The following is a 24,719-nucleotide window of genomic DNA, read 5'->3' on the forward strand; positions in this document are numbered from 1 at the left end:
TTTTCTAAGATAAGTGGCAGAGTCAGTATTGCCTTGCATGTACCTATATTTCTCTGAAATCCTAAATGATCTTCCCTGAGGTCAACTTGTACTAGTTTTTCCATTCTTCTGTAAAGAATTTGTGTGATTATTTTGCAGTTGTGTCTTATTAAACTGATATTTTGGTAATTTTCACACTTGTCAGCAACTGCTTTCTTTGGAATTGGAATTATTACACTATTCTTGAAGTCTGAGAGTAATTTGCCTGCTCCACACATCTTGCACACCAGGTGGAGTTGTTTTGCCATGGCTAGTTCTCTAAAGGCTGTCAGTAGTTTAATGGACTGACATTACTCCCAAAGCCTGGTTTCAACGTATGTCTACCAGTGCTTTGTCAAATTTTTCTCGCAGTATCATACCTCCCATCTCATCTTCATCTACGTCCTCTTCCATTTCTATAATACTGCCTTCAGGTTCATCTCCCTTGTATACACCTTCTATATACTCCTTCCACCTTTCAGCTTTCTCTTCTTTGCTTAGAACTGTTTTTCTATCTGAACTCTTGATATTCACACAGCTGCTTCTCTTTTCTCCAAAGGCATCTTTAATTTTCCGTTAAGCAGCATCTATCTTACCCCTAGTGAAATATTCTTCTAAATCCTTACATTTGTCCTCTAGCCACTCCTGTTCAGCTATTTTGCACTTCCTGTCACACTCATTTTTTAGACTTTGTATTCCCTTTAGCCTGCTTCATCTTCATATTTTCTCCTTTCATTGGTTAAATTCAATATCTCCTATGTTACACAGGGATTTTCATGTAGCATTGTCTTTTTACATATTTGATCTGCTGCAGCCTTCATAATTTCATCTTGTAAAGCTAACCATTCATTTTCTAGTGTATTCCTTTCCCCTGTTCTTGTCAACTGATGCCTAATGCCCTCCCTGAAACTCTCAACAAGCTTTGGTTCTTTCAACTTGTTCAGGTCCCATCTCCTTAATTTCCTACTTTTCTGCAATTTCTTCAGCTTTAATCTACAGTTCATGTCCAATAAATTGTGGTCAGAGTCCACATCTGCCCCTAGAAAAGTCTTACATTTAAAATATGGTTCTCAAATCTCTGTCTTACCATGACATAATCAATCTGAAATCTTCCGGTGTCTCCAGGTCTCTTCCACATATGCAACCTTCTTTCATGGGTCTTAAACCAAGTGTTAGTCAAGATTATAATATTCTCTGTGCAAAATTCTAGGTGACTTCCTCTTTCATTCATTTCCCCAGTCCATATTCAACTACTATTTTTCCTTTTCCTACTGTCGAACCCATAACATACTGTAAATTGTGCTAAATCGTACATAATGCCCACATAGAACTCACCTGTCATACCATTGGCTATTACTAGATCTGATGACATCCCAGTCACAGCTTGTGTTGCATTATTTTGCTTGTCAAGGTGACAGAAGCGCTTTTTCTCTCCAGAGTACACTAACAGTGTCTCATTTAATTGCTCATGAGTGTATATACACTGAAGAACCAAAGAAACTGGGTACAGGCATGGTTATTCAAATACAAAGATATGTGAATAGGCTGAATGTGGCACTGCGGTTGGCAATGCCTATATAAGACAACAAGTGTCTGGCACAGTTGTTAAACCAGTTATTGCTGCTACAATGGCAGGTTATCAAGATCTGAGTGAGTTTGAATGTGGTATGATAGTCGGCACATGACCGATGGGACACAGCATCTCTGAGGTAGTGATGAAACAGGCATTTTCCCGTACAACTATTTCACGAGTGTACCATGAATATCAGGAATCCTGCAAAACATCAAATCTCTGATATCACCGTGGCCAGAAAAAGATACTGCATGAAAGGGACCAAGACAACTAAAGAGAATCATTCAACATGACAGAAGTGCAACCCTTCCTCAAATTACTGCAGATTTCAATGCTGGGCCATAAGTGTCAGCATATAAACCATACAATCAAACATAATCAATAATGGCTTTCATAGCCAAAGCCCCACTCATATACCCTTGATGACTGCATGATACAAAGCTTTACGCCTTGCCTGGGCTCAGAATTAGTATCGCTTACTGAAGGTTATAATGCACAGGTAGTATTGGGAACAGAAAGCTGGTTGAAACCAGACATCAGTGACAACAAAATCCTAAGTTCAGATTGGAATGTTAATTGTAATGATAGGTTAGTCACCAATGGTGGCAGCATGTTGATTGCAGTAAAAAATTTGATAAAATCTAGTGAAGTTACCATGAATGTGAATTAATCTGGGCAAAACTGAGTATCAAAGAACAGTCAAAAATGGTGATCAGATGCTTTTATAGACCACCTGGATCAGGAAATGTAGTTGTATAGCACTTCAGACAGAACTTGCAGAATATCGTTAGTAATTTTCCTGATCGTACCGTTGTAATAGGGGGTGACTTCAACTTACCAGGTATAGATTTGGAGTGTTACACCATCAAAATTGGTGCCAGAGACAGGGATTCATAAGGTATTGTTCTGGGTGCCTTGCCCAAAAAATTACCTTGAGTAGATAGATAGAGAACCAACTTATAAGGGTAACGTCTTAGACCTCCTGGCAAGAAACAGACCTGAACTTATTGGATCAGTTAACATAGAGGCAGGTATCAGTGATCATAACACTGTGACAGAATCTATGACAACAGGTCCTACAAGGAATGTTAAGAAAGGTAGGAAGATATATTTGCTCAGCATGGGTGACAAGATACAAATTTCAGAATATTTCAGCAGTCAGCTTCAAATATTTGGTGATGAGGACAAAGATGCGAAGAACAAATGAAAAAAATTCAAAGTCCTCATTCAATATGCCCTAGACAAGTATGTTCTGAGTAAGGTTTTAAGGGATGGGAAAGATCCACCATGGTTTAATAGCCATTTTAGAAAAGCACCATGTAAACAAAGAGCACTTCATCTCAGATTCAAGAGAAGTAAAAACCTAGCTGATAAACAAAAGCTGAATGAAACGAAAATAAGTATAAGAAGAGTAATGAGAAAAGTGTTGCGTTCAATGATTTTGAAAGTAAGACATTGTTAACCGACCTGAGTAAAAACCCTAAGAGACTTTGGTCATATGTAATATCAGTAAGTGGGTCAAAATCATCTATTCATTCTTTCAGTTACCACACCAACACTGAAATGGAAGATAAGAGAGAGAAGGCCAAATGCTGAATTCAGTTTTCTGAAGTTGTTTCACCACGGAAGATTGTAACACTGTCTCTCGTTTCAATTGTCGTACGAACGTTGAAATGCCATATATTGAGATAGCCAATCTCGGAACTGAAAAGCAACTACAATTGCTTAGTAGTGGAAAGACATCAGGACCAGATGAGATACTTATAAGATTCTATAAATATTATGTGAAAGAACTTGCTCCCCTTCTAGCAGTAATTTATTGTAGATCTCTTGAGCAATGAAAGGTACCTAACAACTGAATAAAAGGCCATAAGACAGATCCCCACAATTATAGACCTATATCTTTGATGTCAATCTGTTGCAGAATTATGGGACATATTTTATGCTAAAGAATTATTATGGTTTTGGAAAATTAATGTCTCCTCTATAAAAATCAAGATAAATTCTGCAAACAGAGATCCTGTGATCTCACTCTGTTCCTCCTTGAAGTACAGAGCGCAGTGGACAACAGCACTCAGGTTGATGCCGTGTTCCTTGATTTCAGTAAGGCATTTGTCACTGTCCCACATTGCCATTTACTGAAATAAATATGAGCTTACAGAGTATTTGAGCAGACTTGTGATTGGATTCATGACTTTCTTACAGATAGAACTCAAAATGTCGCTCTTAATGGAACAAAATTGACAGATGTAAAGGTAATATCCGGAGTACCACAGGGAAGTATGATAGGACAGTTGCTGTTTACAATATATGTATAAATGATCTAGTAGAAGGCGTCAGATGCTCTTTAAGGCTATTTGCAGGTGATGCAGTTGTTGACACCAAAGTAACAATACTGGAAGATACTAAGAATTTACAGAATGACCTGCAGAAAATTGATGATTGGTGCAGGCTCTGGCAGTTGACCCTGAACGTAAATAAATGTAACATATTGCACTGTACAGCTGCACTATTGATGACAAACAGCTGGAGACAGTGTCTAATGTAAAATATCTACATGTAAATATCCAGAGCAACCTTAAGTGGAATGACCACATAAAACAGATAGTGGGAAAAGCAGACACCAGACTTAGATTCATCAGAACAATCTTAATGAATTGTAACTCATTCACAAAAGAAGTGGCTTATAAGGCACTGTTTGCCTGATTCTTGAGTACTGTTCATCTATCTGGGATCCCTGTCATGTAGGACTGATGGAGGAGATAGAGAAGATCCAACGAAGAGTGGCACATTTCATCATGAGATCATTAGGCTGGTGAGAGAGCATTATGGAGATGGTAAACAAACTCCACTAGCAGATGTTACAAGAGAGGCATTGTGCACCATGGAGAGATTTACGTTTGAAATTTTGGGACAGCACTTTTCAGGTGGAGTCGGACAACGTACTACTTCCTCTGACATACATCTTGCGTATTGACCACAAGGAGAAATTGGAGCCAGTACAGAGGCTTACCAACAATCATTCTTACCACTCACTATTCACGAGTAGAACAGGATTGGAGGGATCAGATAGTGGTACTGAAAGTATCCTCTGCCACACACCATTAGGTGGCTCATGGAGTATGATGCAGATGTAGATCAACACTGACACTGGACTGTTGATGACTGGAAACATGTTGCCTGGTTGGATGAGTCTTGTTTCTAGACCGTGCATGTCAGAAGGGGACTGCTCAAGCTGTTGGAGGTTCTGTAATCATGTGAGGTGTGCACAGTTGGAGTGATACGGGACCACTGATACATCTAGGTACAACTCTGACAGGTGACGTGTACTTAAGCATCCTATCTGATCACCTGCATCCATTCATGTCCATTGTGCGTTCTGACGGACTTGTGGAATTCCAATGTGACACCCCACTCATCCAGAATTGCTATGAAGTGGCTTCAACGCTCTTCTGAGTTCAAATGCTTCCACTGGCCACCAAACTCCCCAGACATGAACATTATTGAGCTGACGCACTGTGATGTTGAAGGTTCTTATATCTGGGATGCCTTACAACATGCTGTTCAGAAGTGATCCGCAACCCCTCATAATCTTACAGATTTATGGACAGCCTTGCAGGATTCATAGTGCCAATCCCCTCCAGCAGTATCTCACACATTAGTTGAATCAATGCCACGTCATATTGTGTCACTTCTGTGTACTTGCGGGAGGCCCTATCTGTTTTTAGGCAGGTGTACGAGTTTCTTTGGCTCTTCGGTGTAAAATCCTTATAATATCTTGTTTTGCCCCCATGATTTTTATCTGTATACTTTATTAATTGCACCTTGTATTAGTGCGCTCAACAATCTTCACTAATACCACAATACAAAGGGACATGAAATGATGTGTAAGGATTAGATTCAACATACACTTTCTTCTTCTAACTTACTGTGCTTTTATGGTTTTGCAGAAATTTTAGACCTGCCTCATTCACAGTTAACACAAGTTGTTCCACCATTAGCAAAAGAGAGCCATGAGGGTATCATGAAGAACAATTCTTCTCTTATCATGAAGAACAATTCTTATCTTGTGCTACTACACTGGTTTAACTTGTAACAAGTTTATGAGAACAACTATGATATCATTTCTAATTTCTGGTCAACTAAAAGTATAGCAGAAATATAAAACACTAAATAAGGTTACAGTTTGTTTATACACTACTTACACTTAGTTTTCTAAAGTATGAATTTATCTTCCCAAGTAACAACGGAAAAGTAATATCTGGTATGAGGCATACAACTGTTGTCAATACCGATATCAGCCAGAATGATGGAGATGCCAGTAACATGTTGTAAACCCAGAACAAGTTATATCCAAGGATAGACCTGAAACAGAAATGGGAAGGTAGTGTTAATCATCCAATGCAATGCTGCTTGTCATTCTGTTGTGGTTGATAAAAAGTAACAAGAAGAAGAAAGGCCAGTACTAAAAGCAAATACATCAAATAAAAAGGAATATTAAAGTTTCGGAGCCAATAATAGTTTCTTCTGAATAAAAAACATAAGAGAACAAAAGAAGAAAGTGTACAAATTGCCTTAAGTAAAACACTAGCACATATTCTCTCTATTTATACTGCTTCCTAATCAATAGTGCTTACAAACACTGTACTGATTTGTCATGACCTTTAATGTTATTTATTACTTATGAATTTTGACTTTAAATATACTACCTCTATGTCTTGTCTTTTAACTCAAGAATCAGTTTTTATCTATTTTCCTCTCTACCTGTGATGACACCTAAGTCCAAAATGTTGTAGTTTCCACATATTTCTTTACTATTATGTTACTAGCACCTGTCATTTGACTATGCTGATCCTCCCTCTCTTTCAGTTCTGATATTCAGCTATTCTTTCCAGATTTTATACAATCTCAAGACAATTTCAATCATTCAGATCAAACAAAGTGTATTTGTCAATTGACAAGTCATAATTATCCATATGGCCAGAGTCACATCTCTTCAACAGTACCAGTGGACTGGAACAGTTAAGTTAAGGAAGGAAATAGACAAATAAATCATCTCTCTTATCTTTATGTAGCACACTACTTGCTGCTTCACTAACAATTGATGATTAATGGCAGTCCTACTCATTGTGCAAAAGCAGTGGAAGGGAAATATGACTTCATAGTCTCAGTAAAATGAGAGCACTTGTTAACTGTATATGCGTGAATCCTTTGCTACAAAAGGGCTGATTATGTTTAACTGCATGCAACCGTATTCAGATACCAGATTAAGGTCTTATTAGATACCTTTACTACCCAGAAGTACTCTTATTGCTAAAAATTACAAAACACCATCACATAAAAGATAATTTTCTCGCAAAATTAAACAAATTAGGTTGGTCATAATGCAAAAGATAAAACATATTTTCTGTTCCTTACTATTCTACTCTTCACAAGAAACTAACAACAAGAACAACTGCTCTGGTCTTTCAAAATTTAAGTGCTTTTTCTACTCAACATGATGTCTTTTAGGTACCACAACAGAGGAAACAAAATGCTCAGTTCATATTTTACATTTACCAAATAAGGAAAGATACACTCCTCTGAGACAGAGCTTGTGTTAATATGATAAAGGGAAGTCCTAGAGGGAATACAAACAAAGGAATAGGCTAATAAGCTGAGCTACCATGCTCCAGTATGTTCAATATTTTTTATTCTGCCAAACAAAAGTTCTTAAGTTGAGTTACCAAGTTAAAATTCTTGGTTATCTTGTATCTAGAAATTATTGCCTCTACTACGTGGGCAGTACTTGTCTTCCAAACAATGGAAGTCCTGGATGGAAGAACAAAAATATGGAAAGGATAGATTGCTACTCATTACATGGAGGAAGCATTGAGCTGCACGCAGGCACAATGAAAAAGGCTGCTAAAATATTTAAGCTTCCAGGCAAAGTACTTCTTCAGAAATACAAGTAGTAAACATAACACATTCACATGAGCATAACTTGCACACACAAGGCCACTGTCTCTGGGTACTCGGCCCCTGACTGCTAATAATTTAGAAAAATGGATTTAAAAAATGATTTATTATGTCCAAATACGAAAACAGAGTGAAAACAAACTAGCACTTGTTCTGATATGTACAGTCTTTTAAAAATGGTTGTAGTTTTGAACACTTGTTCCAAGTATGAGTGCCTAATGTTTTGAAAGTTATCCGAAATAATTGTCGATCTCAGAGACCTTGAAAATTGTGAAAGTCCTGGTGTTTTTTGGTATTGCATCCCTTTGTGGAAGCAGTGGACTGAAGCTTTTGCAGTCAATATTGCTTTGCCTTTCTGATCAATTATCAGCAAACAGTGTTGTTTGCGAAAAAGGAAATATGTAAGCAATTTTGCAATGCAATTTTTTTTCTTAAGGACTGACACTGGATCAAGGTTTTGAAAAAAATATATTCATTCTCCTCCCCTCCATGAACCATGGACCTTGCCGTTGGTGGGGAGGCTTGCGTGCATCAGCGATACAGATAGCCGTACCATAGGTGCAACCACAATGGAGGGGTATCTGTTGAGAGGCCAGACAAACGTGTGGGTCCTGAAGAGGAGCAACAGCCTTTTCAGTAGTTGCACAGGCAACAGTCTGGATGATTGACTGATCTGGCCTTGTAACACTAACCAAAACGGCCTTGCTGTGCTGGTACTGCGAACGGATGAAAGCAAGGGGAAACTACAGCCGTAATTTTTTCCGAGGGCATGCAGTTTTACATTAAAAGAGAGCTGCATCAAAGCTGCCTCAGGACTGAAGACAACAACAACAACAACAACAACAACAACAACAACAACAACATCTTCATTCTTTGAAAAGAGGACCCATGTCTCTCTACCATATTATTATGTTTCAAAAGGTTTGAGGGGCGTAGCTTCATTCAGAAGAATGCTTTCCATTCTGGTGGTTCCTCCTCATGGACAATTATGGAGAATGCTACAGCAGTAGACATGCGAGTGAAGATAATTTGGTGTTTGTCGTCTTAAGGTGAGGAAACCTTTGGCTTGCATCTGGGTCAACTTTTTACCATTCTGTACAACATCAAACAATGGAACATCCCAGATGAAGTAATGACACTATTATGGAAAGGACAGTTACTACAGACCATATAGTGAAGATGGTGAGTCACAAATAGGCATAAATTTGGGAGGACGGCCTCAATTAAAACCCGTGTTCCTTAATCACAAACAGACAATTTGTGTGTGTGTGTGTGTGTGTGTGTGTGTGTGTGTGTGTGTGTGTGTGTGTGTGGGCGGGCGCGCGCGCGCGCTCTCACACACACACACACACACACACACACACACACACACACACACACACACGACCACAGTCTCTGGCTGCTGAGGCCGGACTGTGAGCAGCAGCATATGATGAGAAACAAACTGGTGATGGGGTAAGGAGGAGGCTGGACAGGGATGGGGATCAGTAGCAGGGTAGGGGTGGAGGATGGTAAAGTGCTGCTTGTGGAAGCATACAGGGATGAGGTGGGGAGAGAGCAGGGCAGCCATGTGCAGTTGGGAGTTAGACAGATGGCAGGGTGGGGCAGTGGGAAAGGAAAGAAGTAAACAGACTGTGGGTGCGATGGTGGTATAGAGGGCTGTCTAGTGCTGGAATGTGAAGAGGGAAGGGGCTAGATGGGTAAGGAGAATGACTAATGTAGGCTGAAGCCTGGCATGTAATGGGAATGTAGGATATATTGAATGGAGAGTTCCCCCTTGAGCAGTTCAGAAAAGCTAGTGTTCATGGGAAGGATTCAAATGGCACTGGCTCTGAAGCAGTATTTGAAATGAAGAACATCATGTTGGGCAGCATACTCAGCAAATGTGTGGTCCAGCTGTTTCTTGGCCACAGTTTGTCAGTGGCTTGTTAGTCATCATGCCCATGTGGAATGCAGCACAGAGGTTGCAGCTTAGTTTATAGATCACATGACTGGTTTCACAGGTAGCCCTGTCTTCGATGGGATAGATGATGTTTGAGACCGGATTGGAGTAAGTGGTGGTGGAAGGATGTACCATACAACCACTATGTTGCTTTCTATGTGGGTATGACAACCAACAATCTGTCTGTCCACATGAATGGCCACTGCCAAACTGTGTCCAAGAAACAACTGGACCACCCAGCCCAACATGATGTTCTTCATTTCAATGACTGCTTCACAGCCTGTCCTATCTGGTTCCTTCGCACCAACACCAGCTTTTCTGAATAGCACAGGGTGGAACTCTCCCTGCAATATATCCTACGTTCCTATAACCCTCCAGGCCTCAACCTTTGTTAGTCATTGATTACCCACCAAACCCCACCCCTCTTCCCATTCCAGCACCACACAGCCCTCTGCCCCATCAACACACCCAAAATCTTTTTACTTCTCTCCTTTCCTGCAACCACTTGCCCCTTGTCTATCCTCCCATCTGCACCTAGCTGTCCTACCGTCTTTCCACCATGTCCCTGTATGCTCCCACAAGCAGCAACTTATCGTCTGCCACTCCTACCCTACTATCTCTCCCCCTCTGTAGCCCAGCCTCCACCTCACCTCCACCACCAGGCTGCTTCTCCCATCATGTGCTACTGCTTGCAGTCTGGTCTCAGCAGCCAGAGACTGTGTTCATGTATGTGTGAATTGCATTTGTGTTAGGGTGTGTGTTCATGGGAGGAGGGGGGAAGGGAGGGGGAGGGGGCGTCTACCTTTTTGGCCGAAGCTTACTTGCAGACAGTCTTTTTGTTGTGCCTATCTGCAACTCAGCATTTCTGTTATCAAGAAAGCAGCAACAACCATTTTTTAAGGATGCATTAAAGTCCAAAAGCTTTGCTTATTCTTTATACCACATTCCATGACAGAGGAACAATGGCACATCAAATGCTGTGAAATTTTACAGAAAACTGACAGTGGTGGATATTTGTACGTAAGGTAAAACAGTAAAAAAGCTTGACTTCAGTACTATGATGTTTTAGATGAATTACAAAAGAAAAAAGAAAGAAGATTTTCCATTGCTTGAAAAGAAAGAAGAGGTTATTTGAAGGTGAGAATACATCTGTTGCAATTCAGAAAATCTGGTCTCCCAGGAAAAGAATGAAGAGTAACTTCTTTTACATGTGATAAAATACTGACACATGTGGTGTTCAAGGACAATCACTGCAGGTGATTATAGAGCTGAGTTGTGGATGCACTGAAAACCACCTTTTGAAATCTGAAACTGAGAGTTTGGGACTCTTTATTGTGGTGATGCTCCAAAAATTGGTATTAACTGTCTACTTGCAATAGGTTTCAAACATTTCTTCATGAGAATTCAATTATCCAGACACAAACGTCCAAGGCTATAATAACTATTTACTTTGCCATTGCTCACAATGTAAATATGAAGTAGAGTCATATAACGAATTGACTAGACATTATAAATTCTGCAATAATGTGAAATAATCAAGTGTTGTTCAATTTGTATTCAGACATTGCAGTAGTAAAGAAAAGGCAGCATGGTAGCAGAATTTACTAAAATGATGATAGAGGTCCTTATAGAGGTAACAGGAATTTTTCTGGATTTGTCCAATGTGTTCAGCACAGTACATCATGAAATATTTCTCCACAAATTAGAGATGCTAGGAATAAACGAAGCAATAAACAGGGTAATCATCTCACACAAATACAGTATGCAAAGAAGACATTTCAAAGACCAACAGAAATCTCAGTTGCATAGAGAAACATCTATCAGAGGTTAAACATATCAAAATAGCTGTCCCACAATGGAGCATATTGGACCCAGTACTCTTTTTTGTCAATATTAGGGACTACCAAGTGAGTGTCACGCAGTGAGACAGTACTCTGTTTGCTGACACCAGAGAAACACAATAATAATACATAAGACACCAGGACTGGGTGAAGCTAATAACTTGCCAAGAGATGTACACAGATGATCAGAGGAAAATAAAGCAACACTTGACTTAAAGAAGACAAGCAGTAACAATTGTATATATGCAAAAACAATAATGCTATTACATTAAAATTAAATGGTGACTCAGTAAGCTCTGGCACTAACACAAAGTTTTTAGGGGTGCGTATAGATACCAACTGAAGTGAAGAGCACAGATCACAAAGACAACAAAAAGAATTTCATTTTCACAATATTCCTTAAGGGCACTAGCATTATTAATAGTAATTGCCTCAAAGTAACTTACTACACACACACTCACTTAGTGACTAGAAATGGTATAAATTTCTGGAAAACTTAGGAAAAATTTTTAAATTACAAAAGTTAAAAATGAAAATGAATAAGTGAGCTCACTGAGAGATCTTGGCTATGCCCTGTCAGTATTTTTCCAATCATTGGTGTACATCAAGAAAAATGTACATCACTACCAAAAATACCTGTACACACAAACCTAACACAAGAACCAGTGCACCTAGAAAGCAAACACAAAGTGAGAGGTCAAGACAGTATTGAATATTAGGGATTAAGACTAAATTACCTGAACAAAAGTTTTTTCATATCTCCTTAAAATGTTATTACACAGTGAAAGATTATTTACCATGTTGACTGCCATGAGACCAACAGTACACATGGAGAGCCACAAACCTGATGCTGGCCATGGGCAGTCTTTTCTTTTCATCTCGGATAAGTCTCCCCTAACCAGGGGTTCTGGACAACTGTGCTAAACTCTACCCCTTTTGTTAAACTTTACCAGGCCTTTTCCTTCATCCTTCTTCCATCCCCTTCAACAGTTCTGGCAGAAGAAGGAGCCACTGGTTCTGAAAGCTTGCTGATTGAAATACCTTTTACATGTGTGTTCTCCAGCTGCCACTTGGTGAGTAGATCTTTTATCTATCCAATTACATTATATTTTCAAAAATAGATTATTTTTGTTGCTATGTTATATATATTTGTCACTTATCTATGTATCTAAATGTAATTACTTGTTATGTGTATCTACCTGGTGAATTCCATATCATGATCAATGGGTGATAAAGATGATAAATAAAAATAAAAATGAAGATGTGGTAAAGGGTTTTTGATAGAGGTTGGTTGTAAAGCATCATTCTTTAGCCGCATCTGGAAAAAAAATCTCTAGGCACTTTTTATTTTGAGTGTGATAATAATATGTGACTCATGTCTTTTTCTAGGATATTACCACAATCACTGAAGGGGAATCCGCAGTGTGATGTTGATGTAGATTTTGGGCATTGTACCTACAGTCCTCACATGTCTCATGTGACAGTAGCTGACAGATCTAGTCCAAATTTAGATACGCATTCCAATGGTAGCACTGTTCTTGCATGAATAATTGTATAAGTTGGTAAAACAGCTAACTGCACGATTAGCATAAATGCAGGATAAATAAAGCATGTAGCTGCATAAACTTAAAATTCATATGTGTTGTATGGAATTGGTAGATGTCAGCAACTGTACTATAAATATAGTGTTTACTGCTTCAGTCCATTTCTACCAATTTTAAGCATAACATGTTTCAGCAACATGCTACCACCATCAGATGCTTTACAGTTACATACATATTAGTCCGATGTGTGATGAGGTTCATTTGCTGGGTGTGTCAGTGAGGTTACATACTGAAATTAAACCCTGTACAGAAAAATCAATTTATTTCAGTGTGTTTAAATCATTCATTGATGTCCTAACTTTTGCTGGATATGTATTTGTCTGGCACAAAGAGCACAGCAATTAACACAACACCACCACTTGACACTTTGACATTTGGAATGTAAACAATTGAATGTGAAAGTCTTGAGTGATGGTGTTGTGTTTACTGTTGTACTCTGCGTGCCAGACAAATACATATACAATAAAAAATGTAAGGGCCTCAATGAATGGTTTATACGTACAACTTGTTCAAGCTATACATTAAATAAATGGTCGTGCTGTACAGAGTTACATTTCAGTAAGTAACATCACCCATCAAATAAATGTTATCACACTTAAGACTAATATATATAAGCACATGGTGATGGGAGCATGCTGCTGAAACAGGTTGTGCTGATAAATATTTGTGAAAAATGACAGAAGCAGTGGAAATAATTTCATAAATACATCTGCTTAATATTTTGATAACAGAAATTTCATGACTGTGTTGTGACATGCATGATGTTTCAAAATTACAATGACAAACTTTGAAGATATGTAGAATGTGTCTTGAAGAACAAAATGTGGATAAGAACTCATGCCTGAAAATGTCATCCAATGATGATACAGAACATAAAGTTACAGCTACTGGCACCTGCCTCTGGGCCTCTCCTCTGACAGCAGGCATGACTTTGTATGCAAACAGACCATTAGCAGAACATCTTGCTATGTACCTGACAGCAGTCTGGACATTAGATGATGATGTTTCTAATTAGAAATCTATGTTATTTAACGTGACTGTTGCTACTTATTCCTCTTCTGTGGAGGCGAAAATGATACTTTTACATAAAGCTTAGTTTCTATGTCTTACCTCCTGTTTCAAATTTATAAATAATCATTATTCTCCTAACAACTTACCAAAAGATGAAATTGTAAATCAGAACAACAAAGATTGTCCCAAAAATTGACAGTAGGAGTGATCCGATAAAAAGTGAAGTCCAATAATGGCTATGCAACCACAGCTGTAAATAAAGTAAGTATAATTAATGCCTGTATAAAAGAACTATGTAGAAAGATTATTCAGTAGTTGTTTAAGTGGAATAGATATTTACCTTAAGGTTGCAGACGACCATCACATTATGAAAAATTATTGTTCCAAAGCCAGCAAAATCAACTGGGCTACTGTCATATAGAAGCACTGGATTTGATGCCAGTAACAGCCATGGCAAGAAATAAGCAACCACTGAATGCCATATTCCTGCAAAGTAGAAAAATTTATTTTCTGCAGGCATTGCCATTGCATCAAATTCCTAACACAGCCACTATTAACAAATGTAAAATGCAAATTTCAAAACTTTTAATGGATAAAGACAGTCAGCTGTTCTCAACAGCTGTTAATATTATGATACTACAGATATTGACATCACAAAATTCATATGATGATCATAGTGACATTCTGCCACTAAATGCATACACAACCAAACAGTATTATGAGAGGAGACAACTATTTACTGTGCAAAGGAAGCACAGGAGAGTGTATAGCCACATAAACAAGCGGTGACCATTGCAACCCAACTTTGGAAATTATATTTTTCAATTTTCTGTCTGTCTTATTCACTGAGTCATTATTTCAGATGGAGCAAGTGAGATGAATGTGTAAGCTGAGGAAAATGGAGTGATAGATACAATAAGAAGGAGAGGAAGAGGAAGTAGGAAGGGCAGGAATACACGAGTAGAGACATTTCCAACTGTAGTCTTGAGTAGTCACTTACATAAATGCAATGAACTACAAGATAAAAGGCAAGGTCAATGGAGGCTATCAAGAGAACAGTGTGGAGGAAAATACAGCACAAACAATGTGAGAAGAGGCATAAAGAAGGAAGGTTAACATTTAAAGTCACATCAAAGTTGATGTCATTAGGGATAGGACACAAGCTTAGACTGAATGAAATAGGAGTGGTGGACAACTATAGCTTATTTAAAGATTCACTCTACTGTTTAGCCAAATGGAAAATTGGCCCTCAATACTCAACTGAACTGAGTCCTATGCATTAACTTTTCCACCAACCTACTTGGTGTGAGATGAGAAATAGAATGAGATTGCACATTAGCTATAATTAATATAAGGGGTGGGAAGAAATATGAAATTGGTGGGGAGAGGAGTGGAAATGAAATGGAAATAGGAGCAGAGTAATTTGGAGGAGAGGAACTAAGAGTAGCACCACTGCAAGGCCAAAGGGGTGGGGTGTGGAGTGATGGTCGTAAAGGAAGCATGTGTATGGTGTGAGTTGCAAAAACAGCCACTGATTGTTCTCCATCTGTGTTGTCAAGCATACTCTTGTCCATAGTTTGGTAATAGCCATTCATACATGTAAATAATTTGTGGTCATGCTCATATAGCAAATGGTGCAATGTTTGCAACAAAGAATGTGCTAGATGGCTGAGTGCAATAAATAGATCTTACATCTGGTCTCTTTGGAGGATATACGGAAGTAGAGTTGAAGGTAGGAGTTTCATAAGATGGACTAGAATATCTCATAGGTTGTGCAAATGATAGAATACTGCATTGGAAGAGACCAGTAGGATTTTTGGGAAAATATTTTTCCACACAATTCGTAATAAAAGGTAACTGAAGCCACTTTCCTGACCCTGTTTCCAAATATTTCCTGTCCACTTCATTTAGGATTAAGACTCCTCCACACATCTACTTATAATTAAATTGTTTGTCTATGTGCACATCTCACTCTCCTCCTTTCTCACCATCTCACACCATATCCTCTATTCCATCTCCACACTGTCTTGTGAACAGCCCACCTACACTCTGTCCCTACTCCACCGTTCCCTTAGCCATGTTCTGCATTCCTGTGTGCAACATGTCTCTACTCCTGCAGCACCAGGTTTAGTCATCTCTGCTGATGTACTCTTGGCCTTTTCTTATGCAGCCCCTCACTCTTCCTACACCTATTTGTCCCCCTTCTTCCTTGCACATTCCATGTCCACACTGCTGCGTCAATTAGAAACAACCATTTACTTCATTTGGGCCATCACATCATAGTGTTTGAATCCTTGTTTATGTGGCTGTATGCTGATCAATGATTCCTCTGTAGGTTGAGTGGTGTTCTCTCCCTTGTTCTTGAATGATTATTTATAGCTTTATCAGAATATAACCCTGAAAAGTGCTTCTGCGTGAAAACATTAACTACAATGAAAAAAAAAAGTTCTAGAAGAAAATAAAACTCTATGTACTGTTCAAATTTCAAAATCTGCATTAGGAACTTATATAGTATTCATGAAATGTTTTTGTGGTTCATTATTTAGGGAAAAGGATGAAAAACTTGAGACTGAATCTTTATAGTCCCAGTGTTTTGTCTTTATGATATTCCTTCTCAGGTGGTTTGTCATTTTCTGTTCATTCTCTGCCTTACATCTGTATTTCCTTTCTAGCTCCAACCATCCTAGTTGTTGCCGATTATCTCCTTTCTTACTAAAGCCTATTTTGTGTTTTATTTCAATGTAGTTCTGCACCCATATTTTATGGGACAGTGAGTCCAGGAACATAGCTCTGCTGAACTCAGCCACATCCTTGCAGTGCTTCACATACTCAATCATTAAAAATTCAAATATTTCATTATAAAAAAGAAATGTACTATCTTACCCAAACATGTCCACTGGAAGAATGTTGACCATGTCATATATACATTTCTTGAAATTTCTTTATAATAATGTGGGTAGGCAATTAATTTTGTTGATGGACGTGTTTGCTCAAATATGCCATATATCAGAATTGGTAATGACGTGCAAATCACATTGAACATTGTTAAATACAAACTGTCATACAAGGCCTGAAAAATTAATACCATACATTAATGTTTCATATTATAATAACATGGTATTAAGAAATATTAAATAAACATAGAAATTTGAAAAGAAAAATGTTAGCCACTTTCAAATCTTTTGTGTGTGTGGTGCGTGGGGGTGGGGGGTGGGGGGGATGCATGGTCATGTGAGTACACTGCTGTTTTGGGATTTTGGAAGCTCAAATTCTGCAGTCTGTATCTCATTTCACCAGTTAAGTGTCAACATACAGTGTACAAATTTGATATGATCTGTCTCAGGAAAGACAACTACGCAGTTGTTAATCAATACTGCAAACCAATAAGCTAGAAATCAAGGCCCTTACAGAAAAGAAAATTCATTCTGGATAGATGCTCAATGACCTCCAAATCAGGGAATCATATCTTGCTGGAAGAATCTTGTTAAAATCAGCCGGCAATTTTTGTCATTACAATCCTCAAAGTTTCAGCTGTGAATGTCTATGAATGCAAAACAATAATATTTCTGCATTTCATATTCTGACACTAAATCAACAGTACTACTCTAATGCTTCCAGGAATATGGTGCCCAAACAGAAAGACATTAAAATTTGCTTCAAAGTAAGGAAAATAGATTGGGAAGCATACAATATGATGAAAAGTGTGCCGGGTAATGGTAGACAGTCTGTCCAGTATTTGTCAGTGGTGTTCCCTGTAAGACAGTAGGAATGCCACAGAAGTTTCTCCATTGGCATGAATACTGACAACACATAACCCCCAAGAAAAATGAAAAAGGGTTGCTGTAATCTTCATGCCAGATATGTGTTTAAGCAAAGATAGTTGGAAAGCTCTCAATAATACAAAAATGTACTGTGTTTCAATCTTGGAGGATCTGAGCAAATGAAAAGCATTGTCATGATTCATAAGGCAACTATTATCCAATGGAAGATACTGAAGAGGTAACACTGCACAAGGACCAACAAAGAAGGAACAAGATTTTTTGCCATGATGAAGTCCTGTTTGTTGAGTATTATAGTTGTGCAATTGTTTCTGAGCTTAAACGTTGTCCTTATTCAGTGGAAATTTTTATAAAAATTGATCAGTCAGCAACTGCAGATGAGCAGCTTTCAGCTTTTTTTCTTTTTTTATCAGTGGTGTTGACTGGTTTGATGCAATCTGCAGCAACTTCCTTTTAGAGTCAGAAGAAAAGATAGTTTTATATAGGCCTCTCATAAATTGGTACAGTGTGCTGTGTGCTTGATCCAAAGACCCCCAAATACAAGTAAATATATATGTAAAAGAATCTAGATGTGGCATGGTCAAATTTTGTGTTCAGTTGCAAAGGACTATTTAATAAGAAATTTCTAGCAGTAGATCAAACAACAAATTCTCATTATCTTAAAGGCCTGGATTATTTATGGTTAGAATTCTTGGAATTTGACTGAATATTAAGGCCAAATCTCATGATTATGTTCCACAACAGTGTACCAGACCACAAATGGAAATTTGTATGTAGTTCTATCTGCCAGAAAAACAATTATAGCCCTTGTTTGTCATTTATGTTCATCTATTTGACTCCAGATTCATGGTAATTCCTGCAACTCAAGCTGATTATGAACTGAGACCACAGTAACATCACACAGGATATTCACAGGGAATATACTTGAATTTTCAAAGAGATCACACAAAAGGAGCTGAGTGGCTTTTACTTTAAAAATTTACATTTAATGAAAAGTTTCTCCATTAACTGAACATAATGTTTCAGAACCAGCATCCTCCAAACACAGAGAAACTAATCAAAATTTACATTTATTCAGCTATTCATTGATTATGTAATGAAAAAATAAATTTTGAATATAAGTAGAGGGTATGTCTAAAATGTATTCGTTGTGCTTGTTGCTGCATCTATATTTATCTGTTTCTGTAATTACTTGCCGATAATGAAATAGTCCATTACTAGTGTAGGAGTTTGTGATTTTGGCTCAAAATGATCAGTTTTAAAAGTATTTCAATAATCTATCATTTAATACTGCACACACACATACAAACACACACTGCCTCCTCTCCAAAATTGCTCCCTGCCAGAATATTTGTTAGACATATGGGGGTAAACTTTGTTCATGTAAGTTTAATCTCTGAAGTGCAATTCTGAAATTCTATAAAATTCTCATAATTGGCTGTTGTAACCTATTCAGTGGCCTGAAAAAACTTTCAGTTGAAAGTTTCCTTACATGTGGAAATACCTGTAAGTCAAACATTTCTAAATCTGGAGAATAGGATGGATGTAACATATATTTTAAATCCTTCTATTTTACCACTGCAGAAGCAATTTTATGGTCATTTGTACTGTCTTGATGAAAGTCCCCACCCATTCACTTTTTTGTCCAGGCCTCTTCTTGCAATTTTCTTTCTTTTTTCCACCCAGAAGACTTGCTTATTGTTTGGTATTACTGTTTTATCCTTTTACAGATAACCGGTAAGAAGAATCTATATTGCTTCCCAGGTAGGCAAACTGATTTCACCGTTTTTGTACAGAACTAGTGGCTTCCATCTACTGTTATGACAATACAAGGCTATTACAAATGATTGAAGCAATTTAATACATTCACTGTAGCTCCATTCATTGACATATGGTCACGACACACAACAGATACATAGAAAAACTCATAAAGTTTTGTTCGGCTGAAGCCGCGCTCAGGTTTCTGCCAACAGAGGGCTCAAGAGCGCAGTGAGACAAAATGGCAAGAGGAGCCGAGAAAGCGTATGTCGTGCTTAAAATGCACTCACATCAGTCAGTCATAACAGTGAAACGACACTTCAGGACGAAGTTCAACAAAGATCCACCAACTGCTAACTCCATTCGGCGATGGTATGCGCTGTTTAAAGCTTGTGGATGCCTCTGTAAGGGGAAATCAACGGGTCGGCCTGCAGTGAGCGAAGAAACGGTTGAACGCGTGCGGGCAAGTTTCACGCGTAGCCCGCGGAAGTCAACGAATAAAGCAAGCAGGGAGCTAAACATACCACAGCCGATGGTTTGGAAGATTTTACGGAAAAGGCTAAAGCAGAAGCCTTACCATTTACAATTGCTACAAGCCCTGACACCTGATGACAAAGTCAAATGCTTTGAATTTTCGGCGCGGTTGCAACAGCTCATGGAAGAGGATGCATTCAGTGCAAAATTTGTTTTCAGTAATGAAGCAACATTTTTTTAAATGGTGAAGTGAACAGACACAATGTGCGAATCTGGGCGGTAGAGAATCCTCATGCATTCGTGCAGCAAATTCGCAATTCACCAAAAGTTAATGTGTTTTGTGCAATCTCACGGTTTAAAGTTTACGGCCCCTTTTTCTTCTGCGAAAAAAACGTTACAGGACACGTGTATCTGGACATGCTGGAAAATTGGTTTGTGCCACAACTGGAGACCGGCAGTGCCGACTCCATCTTTCAACAGGATGGTGCTCCACCGCACTTCCATCATGATGTTCGGCATTTCTTAAACAGGAGATTGGAAAACCGATGGATCGGTCGTGGTGTAGATAATGATCAGCAATTTATGTCATGGCCTCCACGCTCTCTCGACTTAACCCCATGCGATTTCTTTCTGTGGGGTTATGTGAAAGATTCAGTGTTTAAACCTCCTCTACCAAGAAATGTGCCAGAACTGCGAGCTCACATCAACGATGCTTTCAAACTTACTGATGGGGACATGCTGCGCCGAGTGTGGGAGGAACTTGATTATCAGCTTGATGTCTGCCGAATCACTAAAGGTGCACATATCGAACATTTGTGAATGCCTAAAAAAACTTTTTGAGTTTTTTTATGTGTGTGCAAAGCATTGTGAAAATATTTCAAATAATAAAGTTATTGTAGAGCTGTGAAATCGCTTCAATCATTTGTAATAACCCTGTAGTTACAGTTTTGTTTTGAAATGGAGGCTCCACATCACATCCACATTAATATCTCAGGGCTGAAAATCTGTTGGATTCTTTTGAGAATGATCCAAACTTTTAAGAGAAAACTGTTTTTTGCTTTTGGTCAGCTTTCAAAAGTGTGACAATTATTTTGCACAAAGCTTTCTCATAATCAACTCTGAATGTTAAATATACTCTTTTTTGCTATACTCATAGCATCAGCTATTTCACAGAGCCTATATTAACAAATGTTCAATTGTGCACCTTCTTAATGTTTTCAGCTGTGATTGCACTTTAGGGATATCGTTTATGTGGAGTTTTTTGAGGAAAGTTTGGCCTGGTTTCAACTTGGTCATCCATTTTGTAATTTAAAAAATGAAAGAGTAGACTTCATCAACTTAGAATGATTTCTGTTACTGATAAGCCATCAAAAAGTAAGGATTTTGTGACAGTGCAGTGTTCCAGTCCATTAAGATTGCTTAAAAAAAAATCATATCAATCAAGTTAAACATTTGGCTTTTGTTACTGTGGAATGTGTACCAACATAATACCAATGAAACCTCACTGATATCAATGCCAAGTTGACAACTTTTCACTTTGCCTCATATCAAACTTAAGTAATTTGCGAATTAGTGTTTCTGTAAATTAGCATATCAGTCTGGACTGTCATGAAAACATAATAATTCAGGTGTAGCTGTCAAACTACTTTTTTTTTTTTAAAAAAAAGATAAAAGCCTTTTGTGACACATTTAAGTAAGGCATGAATTACTTTAAATCATTACCTGTGTTGAATATAGGCAGTGGAACTGGAAAAAGACTTGCGGTGTGATGAAAAATATGTTTTTGTAAAAGAAGTACAGTACAAGTGTTGATATGCGCTCATAATACCAGTGGCCATGCACAAGAAGAGTGCGTCTCAGAAATCTGAATCGCGCAAATGCAAAATCTGAACACCTTACAGCTTGTCGACCTTCTTTTCCCACTATTCCTGAAAGAAAAAAATTACGCCTATATTAAAATTAATATGCCTATGGGAAAAGTAATACAATATACTGTAGTAGTGTATTGGGGCTAAAAAATAAGTGGCACCAAACACAATGTCAGGAAAATTACAGAACAAGAACTTTATTACAAGACGTTTGGTGGCATACAACAGTATCCACAAAATATAATTAGGGAAGTTCTAAAACTGAAGATAAAAAATTAAAAAAATTAATAAAACTGGAGAAACTCTTCTACATCAAAATAACTAACAGGAGAAAGAATGGAAAATCCAGGATATTGTAACAGGAGAAAGAGATACACTTAGCTGCCACACCTGCTTTTCAGCACCATGAGGTTGTTCAAAAGCTCCATTAGCAGTTTGTCCCATTACCTAGAAAGTTTTGTAGATGTCTATAACACTCCTTGATGGTTGCTAATGTGCCACAGTTTGTCTCCTGAATGCATCTCTGTGATGTATGTTACTAAACCTCTAATCTGGGTAATGTGCCTGTTGCAGGCTGCATATCTAATGGCTTCCAGGGGGAAGAAAAGTTTGATTTTCAATATCTCAAACAGTTATTGACTGAATTTAAAGAATTAAAATGCTGTCATAATCTACCCATTAAGAGCTATAATCTAATGTCAAAGATTCAGCACAATAAGTTAAGTATTACAATTAAAAACTGTATAAATGTTGATGCAGCATTATTTTAGCGTGTAAATTAGCCAAACTATTCTGATCCAGCATTTGAGAATGAGAGCATTAAGTGACTTCCAACAAACTTTATAAATAACTCCAATCCTTCACAAAACTTTCTCTGACTGACACCCTCCACAAAATGATGAAAGCACCGAAGTTTGTCAATTGCTACATTTTTGCTGTTCATGCAGTAAAATTAGAGCATCAAGTATGACATTTTAATATATTGCTTCTTTACTACTACATGTACAACTACAAACTTACTCTGCAAGTCATCATACGGGATATAGCAGAACGCGGCTTTACCACTACTAGTCATTTTCTTCTCCGTTTCACTCACAAATGGAGAAAGAGACAAACAACTGTCAATATGTCTCCACAGAAGCCATAGTTTCTCTTATCTTATTTTCATGGTCCTTACGTGAAATGTAAATTGATGGCAGCAGAATCATTCTGTAGTCAGCCGCAAATGCTATGCTAGTTCTATAAATGTTATGAATAGAGTTTCATGAAAATAATGTGCTGTTGCCTCCAGAAATTCCCATTTGAATTCAAAAAGTGTGTCCCTAATATTCAAATGTTGACTGAACCAGCCAGTAACAAATATAGCAGCATGACTGCATTGTTTCAATGTCTCCATTTAGTCTGACCTGGTAGGGATTCCAAACACTTGAGCAGTACTTACAAACAGCCCATACTAGTGCTCTGTAGGAGGTCTCCTTTATAGGTGAGCACATTTAACCATTCACCTTTCCTACTGTTGATCTTATGTGCTTGTTCCATTTCATATTGGTTTGTAGTGTTACACCTAGAGGCTGTATTACACAGTAGCACATCACATCACTGATACTGTATTTGAATACTACAGGATTGTTTTTCCTACTCACCTGTATTAACTTGCATTTTTCCACATTTGGAGTTAGCTGGCATTCATCACAACAAATAGAAATTCTGTCTAAGTCATCTTGAATCCTTCTCTAGTCATTCAACCATGATACTTTCCCATATACTACACTTTTTCAGACATTATCTACATATATCACTGGACATGTTAGCAAAATTATATCATTGTGTGACACATAGTTCAGGAGATGTGATGGTTTATACCTGGAAGTTTGGTTCATTAAGGAATGGTGGTTGGGAGTTTACTGGTACTCTATAACATGAGTGAGTCTAGCCCTCAAACATCAATACGGAGGCACATGGATATCACTGAGCTACCTAAGCCACAGAATGTGGAGTGAATTTTTTTTTATAATTCTTCATCTGATCTGTATTTAAAAGTTTGCATGGAAGGGACCAACAGTATCAAGATATTTCATAAAGTGCTTCCATAAAATGTTTTCATTGCATGAATGAACTTCTTTCTGAACAGAGGTTTTTGCTGTTAGGGTGCAACAGTGAAAATACTGTAGCAAAGACACATTAAACAAGAAACCAATGATGCATCTGATGTGTGAAATGCAACAGTTTTCTCACAGTGATCTGTTATCTTAATATTTCAATGTGATGGTTGACACAAAATGGAAAGATTGGACATGTTTTTTGGTGATAAAACTGTTGTTGCTTGGTTCTTATGAAGACAATGCGGTTTTTAAAGAGCACAATTCCAGGTGTCGTCTCATCACAAAACATTCTCGGTGCTGCAGTGAACTGCTTGAAGATACATGGGTGCAAAAGTCATGCCAGATGTTGGTTCATTCAAGAAATAACAACATTTTTCATGAAACAGAACAGAAATGATCATGACAATAGGCACATATAAAAGTTTGAGTGACTCACTAATAAGCTTTCGGAACTAATAGTTCCTTTGTCTGTTAAGACAGGGAGATATGTTAGAGAAATTCTTTTCGTACCCTCATCCTCATAATAGGTGGGTCTCTCTCAGTCTTGAGCACAAATAATCTGCCATTCCTTTTCAACCTTCTCCAACTTATTCATATATTCTCCCTGACAAATGAACTATTAGTTCCGAAAGATAGGTAGTGTGTTCCTATTCTTTTTATATGTGTCTACAGACAGCACTACTCATTTCATCCCCTCAAATTAATTTCTGGCCAGAAATTCTGTCTCATAATCAGCTGAATTATTCTTTGATTCAAAAATGATCATGTAACTACAAAAGCTAGTTTTGTTG

At 37.9% G+C, this 24,719-nt stretch overlaps 1 protein-coding gene across 5 annotated transcripts in view; it reads right to left on the minus strand.

The window, feature by feature from the left end:
- The window catches only part of LOC126329703 (phospholipid-transporting ATPase IF-like), a 613,381-nt gene that overhangs the window by 28,552 nt on the left and 560,110 nt on the right, over positions 1 to 24,719 (minus strand). For all 5 annotated transcript variants that reach the window (XM_049996202.1, XM_049996201.1, XM_049996200.1 and 2 more), the window contains 5 exons: positions 21,681 to 21,886; positions 16,831 to 17,017; positions 14,288 to 14,433; positions 14,094 to 14,197; positions 5,797 to 5,956 (listed from right to left, as the gene is read on the minus strand). In XM_049996202.1, the coding sequence (XP_049852159.1) occupies positions 5,797 to 5,956; positions 14,094 to 14,197; positions 14,288 to 14,433; positions 16,831 to 17,017; positions 21,681 to 21,886 (803 nt within the window). The remainder of the gene's footprint in view (positions 1 to 5,796; positions 5,957 to 14,093; positions 14,198 to 14,287; positions 14,434 to 16,830; positions 17,018 to 21,680; positions 21,887 to 24,719) is intronic.

The sequence above is a fragment of the Schistocerca gregaria genome, chromosome 2, assembly GCF_023897955.1.
Source record: "Schistocerca gregaria isolate iqSchGreg1 chromosome 2, iqSchGreg1.2, whole genome shotgun sequence".
In the NCBI taxonomy this organism is placed as follows: Eukaryota; Metazoa; Arthropoda; class Insecta; order Orthoptera; family Acrididae; genus Schistocerca; species Schistocerca gregaria.